Here is a 9,170-nt window from a genome sequence, read left to right as displayed (position 1 = left end):
AAAAAAAAAAAGATGTTAATTTCTTAAATGTTTGGTAGAATTCTCCAATGAAACCACTGGAACTGGACATTTTTTGGGAGGGAATCTTAAAACTATACATTCAATGAAAGCAGTAATCATTTAGATACCTTGCCTCCCAAGTTAGCCCAGATCTATTGATCTTTGAAATCAACAGAGATGATACCTTACAGAAAGAGAACCCAAACAGCTTCTTGCTGTGGTAGGAGGGCGTTCACCTCTAACAGGTGAATAATGTCACAGAAACTCAGACTCACCAGGGCTTGCAGTTTGGGACAGTGAATGGAGAGCTGGATGAGCGTGCTGTCGGTTATCTGGAGAGAAACACGCTGTGTCAGTGTGGCTCCCACACCAGAACTTAATACCTAATCCTGGCTTCTCCTGAACATGAGAATCAAAAGGTGTAAAAGAGAATTAAAAACTCATCTCAAACACTCCGGGGCTGGGAGCTCCTCTCTTCACCAGCGCTTCTAGAGATGCAAAACTGTTCTTTGGTCTCTCTTCTGGTGCCGTAAGAGGGCTTAGGGCAAGGGACAAAGAGGGAGTGGGCAAGGAGCGTTCCCAGGACTCTTGTCTTTGGAGTCGCCCCATCACTGGACATGCAAGCTTGTTTTATGGAGCTATCCTGTTCTCTTCTGTAGTTCAGTCTGGGGACTGAGAAGAGCCAAAGGCTCACACATCCAATGCCTCGGCCTTACAGGTTTCCAAGCCCTGCCACCCCAGCTGATCCAGGAGGCTCGGGATGTCTCTGGGTGGGCCGCACCAGCCGGCAGGCACCGGGGAGCAGGCTGCCCTGCAGAGCTGTCAGGGGTCTACTCACCAGGATGCATTCTTCAAGATCCATCTTCTCCAATTCGTGGCAATTCTGGAAGAGTCCACAAGACAGACCCCGCATGTAAGCCAGTGGTGAGGGCAACAATGGTGGCTTGCCCTGTCCCTCTGAGTACTGGCCCAGTGTCCTTATTCTCACCCATTAAGAAGTATGCTCTGTTTCTAAAGCCACCCAGTAAACCAGCACTTCTGAGCAGCTGTCTTTTGAACCACAGTGCTTTGGAACTGGGAACAGGGCTGCCTCTGGCTGCATTTCCTTCTCTTGGCCAGGAAAGAGAGTTGTCTACAACCATCCCAGTGCTCGCAGACATCAGCGGGGATATTTTAGCCACAGACCTGGCTCTGAGAAGGCCTGGGGATGTGGGGTGCTAAGCCACACTGTGGGGTTGGGTGGAGGTGGCAGAGAGCATCAACAGCCCCAGGAGGTCATGGGCTCCTGGCAGCAGGTCCAGAGGGGCCCCCAGTGGTCAGCATTCGCAGGGCAAAGGGCAGAGTACAGCCCAGTTAGGGGGTACTGCTGAGAGGCCACATTGGGGTCCCTATGAGGAAATGAGTCTCCTGCCAGGAGGAGGCTTGTCCCACCTGACCCACCTGACCAAGCGTGAGGCCCAGACCCTTTACAGAACTCTACAGGACGTCCCTAGATTTCTGGCTAACTGGAAAAACTACAGTACGCACCCCAGGGGCTTGGCTCCACTTTGTGCCTGTCTTTTCTGAAGGTAGTTTTTTGCACACTCAAAACCATTCCAAGTCACTTGGAATTCGGGAGGTGAATTACAGTTTGGTTCTATTCTTTAAATCTATGCCTTACCCGAGCTAAAAGTGTAAAACCTGCGTCAGTCAAGTGGGAGCATCGGGCAGCCTCCAAAATTCTGAGGAGAAAGTATACAGGGGAGAAAAAGTTACCAGCTGGTGAATAATGGAAACACATACTTTACGATGCACACGCGAGTCTTGTCTGCTCTTTGACATGCTCTTGCTTCTGTTAACAGCCCTTAGGGAATGTGACGTGCCCAAGTCCCTGCAGTTCCATTCCAAACTTCAGAGTAAATCCAGAAATCTTCCTGCTATACCAGCATGTTGTTTTTAAATATTATTCTAATATTTGTGGGGTTTTTTTTGAAACAGAGTCTCACACTGCCATCCAGGCTGGAGTGCAGTGGCAGGATCCTGGCTCACTGCAGCCTCTGCCTTCCAGGTTCAAGTGATTCTCCCGCCTCAGCCTCCTAAGTAGCTAGGACTACAGGTGCCTGCCACCATGCCCAGCTGATTTTTGTATTTTTAGTAGAAAAGGGGTGTCACCATGGTGGCCAGGCTGGTCTCAAACTCCTGACCTCAGGTGATCCACCTACCTCAGCCTCCCAAAGTGCTGGGATTACTGGCATGAGCCACTGCACCCAGCCTTGTTCACTTTGTAAACACATTTAAGATGAGCTTTTTCTCAATAAAATCATCTTGGGATTTACTGCATTTATGGAAATTCTCAGGTACCCTAAAGGATTTTTTAAAAATTTGTAGACATTGAAAAATAAGTTAATTCTCAATAGGGATGGATGCATGAATAACATTTCTAAGGTAAATACTCCCTTACAGCAATAATTTTGACCTTCTTTCTGACGAGTTTTGATCATCCAAATTCCTCCTACTAACCAAAAATATCTAAATGATATAGAACCTTCTCTGTAACAGTAAAAAAAATTGGTAAAAGGAGAAATACATAATTCTTAAAAGATATAGAACTGATGTGAGCATGGGAATGGGTCAGTTTCATTGGAAAGTAGAGATTTTTAAAAAGTATCTTTTCTTTTGGCTGGGCACGGTGGTGGCTCACACCTGTAACCTCAGCACTTTGGGAGGCTGAGGCAGGTGGATCACCTGAGGTCGGGAGGTCAGGAACCAGCCCGACCAACATGGAGAAATCCCATCTCTACTAAAAATACAAAATTAGCTGGGTGTGCTGGCGCATGCCTGTAGTCCCAGCTAACTCTGAAGGCTGAGGCAGGAGAATCACTTGAGCCGGGAGGCGGAGGTTGCGGTGAGCCGAGATGGCACCACTGCACTCCAGCCTGGGCGACAGTAGCGAAACTCTGTCTCAAAAAAAAAAAAGTATCATTTTTGCTGCCTCTTGGATAGAGTTTAAAGTTGCTGATTCTGAGGTCAAACTATTATTGCTACTATTGTTAAAATTTTAATATTCATAGCTGGTAATGATAATCTATTACCTAGAAGATCAGAATATAAATTATTTGTTTTTTGAGATGGGGGCCTCACTCTGTTTCCCACGCTGGAGCGCAGTGGCATGATCTTTCACTTCAACCTCCGCCTCCTGGGTTCAAGTGATTCTCCTGCCTCAGCTTCCTAAGTAGCTGGAATTACAGGTGCCTGCCACCACGCCAAACTAATTTTTGTATTTTTAGTAGAGATGGAGTTTCGCCATGTTGGCTAGGCTGGTATCGAACTCCTGACCTCAGGCGATCTGTCCACCTTAGCCTCCCAAAGTTTGGGATTACAGGCGTAAGCCACCGTGACCAGCCTAAATTATTATTTGTTAAAAACAAACCCTTTTCCCTACTGGGGAAGAAGCTAAGCAAGAAGGCGATTATGATATTCCCCCATTCTGTCCGTGTGGCAGCAGGTCTAGAGGAGAAGCTCATGTCCTTTGCATGTGAGGCTATCGCTCTGCTCACTATGTGCTCACTGGGATGCTTAAAGAAATACCAGGATGAGGTGAACATTCATTAAGAAAGTAAGGTTTGGATTCACTTGTGGTAGACATGTTATACTCTCCCAGTACATCCCGCAGTGAACTGGATTTACACACTGTCTCACCCCAATTTACCCAACAAAAGCCAGCAACACACAGCTGCTGCCTCCACCGCCACTACCTGGCAAGCCTATCCCCTCCTGCCGGAAGCCCTCTTGGTTAACTCGCGAAACCTGAGCTGCAAAGCAAAAAGTGCGGTGTACTCACTGCAGTCGTGGGCAGTTCAAACCCAGGGCCGTAAGAGAGGCGTCTGTGAGGTTGCTGCAACCCGAAAGGCAGAGGGCCTGCAGCCGGTGACAGCCCCTGCAGAGCTGCACCACACCTTCATCTGTGATGCGCTGAGGAAAGGCAGCACAGAAAGAAAAGTCACAGGATGAGCGCGGTACTCAAAGAGGAGCAGCAGCAGAAGACCTGCTGCTGTTCAATTAATTTTGGTGAGTACTAGCATTTTATCCAAATAACTTCAACAAAATAAGCAGACACGTACTTGTGTTATCTCTGCACAGCTTTAAAATATTCTAGCAATTTTAGATAAGATACGTGCATCCAGGAAAAAGTAAGATCTTTTGTTATTACGAATGGAGAATAAAAGTTTAAAATTCCATTTCTCCCTCACTAGTCATCAAAATATAGATTTTTCATAAAATTCATAAATGCATAATTTTAAAATCTGATTAAAGAACTTACGAGACTTTCCTAGTTTGGGTGACATATTAATATTTGGTTGGATTTCTGCAGATTAATGCTTTAGATATTTATAATATACATATGTATATTTATATTTCATCAAACGTTTTAGACAATAGGAAAATTAAATCATGAAATTATTAATACCTTAGAATGTTATGAATTTGGCCATGAAGATTCAAAATAGTATGTTCACTTAAACAGACTAACTGATGCACTAATACACAGGTACATCTACATTATGCTTCAAGCCACCTGCCAATGCTGTCCTACACACAAGTCAAGGTCCTATTTTTGAATAGTCCAGGTTATAAGGTCAACATTTGTCCAGAATATAGTTTCTGGTTTTTTTCCCACCATCAGAGACTCTAAAGATTTAGAATATATTCATTTAAAGCCAAATGCCAGGGTCTCCCTTACCTTTCTCAAAATCTACGTCCCCTTGAAAACCTGGTAGGAAGCAGCAAGCATCCTCTCCGTTATCAATATTTGCAATGGCAGTGGAGAAGGACCAGCAGTTTTTAATAGGCTAATATCCTGATGAAAACGACACCTTACTCTTGCATATGCGTTTTATTTTTTTCATTATTTTTTAACCAGGGGAAAGTGTGAACGCAGTCCCCCACTACCACCAATTATGCAGTCGACTTTCCCACATATGGGGTCAGCACATCCAGAGCGCAATGGATAAGCCTCGCCCTGGGAAAACCACCTTCGTGATCATGGTATCTCCCCTGCCAGGTGCATTTTATTTAATTAATTAATTAATTAATTTTTTTTTTTTTTTTTTTGAGACGGAGTTTCACTCATGTTACCCAGGCTGGAGTGCAATGGCACAATCTCGGCTCACCGCAACCTCCGCCTCCTGGGTTCAGGCAATTCTCCTGCCTCAGCCTCCTGAGTAGCTGGGATTACAGGCATGCACCACCATGCCCAGCTAATTTTTTGTATTTTTAGTAGAGACGGGGTTTCACCATGTTGACCAGGATGGTCTCGATCTCTTGACCTCGTGATCCACCCGCCTCGGCCTCCCAAAGTGCTGGGATTACAGGCTTGAGCCACTGTGCCCGGCCCATTTTATTTTTTAAAGCATTTTCACATGTGTTATTTCATTTTTTTCCACTGAAACAACGTGAGAAGAGTCATCATCCTCAATTTATAAGTTAAAAAGAAAAAGACACTGAGATTTTATCATGAAATTGTTAGGTCTTACAACTATTTAGTGACCAGTTCACAGCATTCCTCGATAGTGTCCCTAATACTCGATTCACCAAAATCACACCTGGTCTATGTTATTTTTAGGGGCGATGTCAGTGGCTTTGTATTGAGGATGATTCCTTTTGGTTGCTGCTGTTCTTCCATCTTGTGACAAACTTGTAGGTCATATAAGGACTCAGGATGAAAAATCCGGGTGTGGCAACACAGCCCATCTCAGCTGCCTGGAGGGCTGCAGGGAGACTCGGGGCACACTGCTTTGGGAGAGCACAGAGCAGATGGCGTTGAGGAAGGCATACCACTTACCGAGCAGGACTGTAGGTTGAGGCTCACAAGCTCGTGGCAGTAATTCTGAATGTGTTTCAGAGCTTCATCTTCTAACTGAGTGGAGAGAGGAAACAAAAGACAGCTGGAATCCAGGTGAGGGAACAGTGGGACACCAAGAAAAATGCAAAAGCAACCTCCCCAATGATGTGTCCACACCTGACACGTAACACACACAGCTGTATCTACGCTCGGGTACCTGTGTGCAGCCCCTCAGAAGCAGGGCTTTCAGGCCTCGACAACCTCGCACCAGTGCCTCGATGCCATCCTTTGTGATCTGGTCACACCAAGAGAGGTTCAGGTATTCCAGGTTTCGGCAGCCCTCACTGAGAGAACAAGAAACAAAAACGTATGTGCAGTCTCTCCTGTAGAGAGTTCATTACTAACTCTGAGCTTACGACATCACAAGAAATTCAGGGGAGACCATGCCTGGGACCTCTTGGAGTCACCTACTTCCCTCTTCAATGTGACAGTTAGGAAGGCTTCCAGAACGTTCATAGCTTTGGGTATTTCTCTTGACCACAAACAGTGGGCACTCCTACCTGATCCCTTTCAAGGAGCTGTTTGTAATAGACACACAGGAGGTCAGATCCAGATGTTTCAGCTTGGAACAGAATCTGCTAAGGCTATAACACGTGCTGAAAAAGAGCAGGCGCACTAAAGATATTTTCAACCCCGTTTCTCTCCCGTCACTCTCCCCATGGCTATTTAGTCACCAGCGAATCTTCATTACTTACCTGTCAGTGATTTTTGTGCATCCATTGAGGTTTAAATGTTCAATGTTTCGGCAGTTCTGTGCAAAGGTCCTAAAATGAGAAAACATTTTAAAGCTCCCTGCAAGTTGCTGGACAGCCACCAGAGGGCACATGAAACCACTGACGTTTAGAACAGCGCTCCCTCAAACTTTAAAGCATGTAAGAATCAACTAGGGTTCTTGTCAGAGTGCAGATTCTGACGGTAGATCTAGAATGGAGCCTGCCAGTCCGCAGTTCGAGGAAAACCCCAGGTAATGCCACTGCTGCCAGTCTGGGGATCACATTTTGAGAAGCAGGGTCCTAGACTACCTATCAATCAGTTCTCCTTCACCTGCAGCTTGGTGTCATCACCAAATCATGAGAACAGAGGCCTAGCACCCTGCTCCCTCTGCTCTACAGAAAAATTAATTTGAAGCAAGGGGGCAAACCTTGTACTGTGCCATGCTGTCACTTGCTTACCCTAGAGCCTTTCCAGAGAAACCATCTCTGGCAATTGATAGAAGTCAGCAGTCAATCAGTATCAAGACCCACTGATTTTACTGGTGAGGACACTCAGTCATGAAGAGAAACTTCCTCATTGATCTGTGGGTTGGTAGCAAGGTCAGAAGCAGCAAATTAAAACCCCCTATTCACTCAGTGCTTAACATATTCATCAAGGACTAGCTCAAGTCATCTCCATCAATTTGAAATACGGTTTTGACATATGGGATGGAGTCCTGACCCTTTCATGCTATACCCCAAAGCCATCAAAACCTAACCTTACCCTTATTTGCTCCTTCCAACCTGCCCTGGTACAGGGAGGGGGAACCAAGCTGGAGCCTGATGCACTGTCAGAGATGAAGAGATGGGGCTGAGAGTCTAGGAAGACCCAGGCAGATGGAGTTATCTCACAAGAGCATGGGAGTGGAGACAATGCCACAAAAACTACAGAGATCTGTGGAGGGTGCCCTTCAAGACTTAAGTACAGGCCAGGCACGATGGCTCATGCCTGTAATCCGAGGACTTTGGGAGACCAAAGCAGGAGAATCACTTGAGCCCAAGAGCTTGAGACCGGCCAAGGCAACACGGTGAGAGTCTATCTCCAAAACAACAACGACAAGAATTCAGTACCACACTGATCAGTGTATGCATGTGATGAAACTACCCAAAGCCCAAGGCCAGGGAATAAGAATCAACAAAAAGCATCAAAGCAAACAGTAGCCAGAACTCACCCAGGGCAAGGAATAGTGTCCATTTCTACCAAGATAGAGTGAAAAATGCCACATTTCTTGGGGGCATAGGGTATTGAGAAGAGTCTTCCTTTAGGAGTGGAGTACGATTAGTCCTCAACACTGCTTTGATACAACCTAACAAATCTTAAAAACAAGACCTAACAGGAACTATTCCCAATGAACTCAACTGTATCCCAGAACAAAACCCAAGAGTATTTACAGGGATACAAAAATATCTGCACCCAACAAAGTAAAATTCACAATGTCTGGCATTGAACAAAAAATTATGTTTTCAAAGGAGGAAAATATATCCATAATAAAAAGAAAATGTAATCTACTAAAACCTACTCTAAACTGACACAAATAGCAGAAAGAACAAATACATTAAAAATTATAATGTTATTGCCTAGACTATATTTCTATGAAGCTAACAAATAAACATGTTATGTAGACACATGGAAAATAAGAGATCCAAGTTAAACTTTTAGATATGAAAACCAGCCAGGTGCAGTGGCTCATGCCTGTAATGCCAGCACTTTGAGAACCTGAGGGAGGCAGATCACCTGAGGTCAAAAGTTCAAGACCAGCCTAGCCAACATGGTGAAACCCTGTCTCTACCAAAAGCACAAAAATTAGCCAGGTGGGGTGGTACATGCCTGTAGTCCCAGCTACTTTGGGAGGCTGAGGCACAAGAATCATTTGAACCCAGGAGGCAGAAGTTGTGGTGAGCCTAGATCATGCCACTGCACTCCAGCCTGGCTGACAGAGTGAGACTCTGTCTCAAAATAAATAAATAAAAATAACTAAATAAATAAATCTCTTAAAAATAATTGACTGTTAAACAAAAATACTAAATCTATTATGGAGTTTATGTAATTAGAATTAAAATGTACGACAACAATAGCATAAAGACGAAGTGAGAAGAAATGGAAGTGTTATGTAATACAATATGAAGGTAGACTGTTGTAAATTAAAGATGTATTCAATAAACTCTAAAACAACGACTAAACATATGAAGAGTTATAGAAACTAAGCTAAAAAAGAATATAAAATGAAATCATAAAAAATGCTTAATCTCAGCCAGGCATGGTAGCTCGTGCCTGTAATCCCAGCACTTTGGGAGGCCAAGGTGGGCAGATCACTTGAGGTCAGGAGTTTGAGACCAGCCTAGGCCACATGGTGAGACCCAATCTCTACTAAAAATACACAACTTAGCCAGGCATAGTGATGCATGTCTCAGCTACTTGGGAGGCTGAGGCACAAGAATCACTTGAACCTCCACTGGGAGGTGGAGGCTGCAGTGAGTCAAGATTGTGCCACTGCACTCCAGCCTGGGCAACAGAGCTAGACCTTGTCTAAAAAAAA

The 9,170-nt window shown here is 44.8% G+C and overlaps 1 protein-coding gene and 1 pseudogene across 10 annotated transcripts in view; both read right to left on the bottom strand.

Annotated features, from left to right (window-relative positions):
• Nucleotides 1-9,170, bottom strand: part of FBXL2 (F-box and leucine rich repeat protein 2) — a 116,360-nt gene that overhangs the window by 6,250 nt on the left and 100,940 nt on the right. For 4 of the 10 annotated variants that reach the window (XM_037736035.1, XM_037736034.1, XM_017521711.2 and 1 more), the window contains 8 exons: nt 6,577-6,645; nt 6,382-6,477; nt 6,039-6,165; nt 5,822-5,896; nt 3,821-3,951; nt 1,661-1,721; nt 839-883; nt 276-332 (listed from right to left, as the gene is read on the bottom strand). In XM_037736035.1, the coding sequence (XP_037591963.1) occupies nt 276-332; nt 839-883; nt 1,661-1,721; nt 3,821-3,951; nt 5,822-5,896; nt 6,039-6,165; nt 6,382-6,477; nt 6,577-6,645 (661 nt within the window). Of the gene's footprint in view, nt 1-275; nt 400-838; nt 884-1,660; nt 1,722-3,820; nt 3,952-5,821; nt 5,897-6,038; nt 6,166-6,381; nt 6,497-6,576; nt 6,646-7,053; nt 7,143-9,170 lie in introns of those variants that run through there. The other 6 variants (XM_037736038.1, XM_037736037.1, XM_037736036.1 and 3 more) reach the window with 3 other exon arrangements.
• LOC119470075 lies at nt 4,898-5,049 on the bottom strand (annotated as a pseudogene).

Source organism: Cebus imitator, unplaced genomic scaffold (genome assembly GCF_001604975.1).
Source record: "Cebus imitator isolate Cc_AM_T3 unplaced genomic scaffold, Cebus_imitator-1.0 Scaffold21, whole genome shotgun sequence".
Classification (NCBI taxonomy): domain Eukaryota; kingdom Metazoa; phylum Chordata; class Mammalia; order Primates; family Cebidae; genus Cebus; species Cebus imitator.
This window is presented reverse-complemented; position numbering and strand designations above follow the sequence as displayed.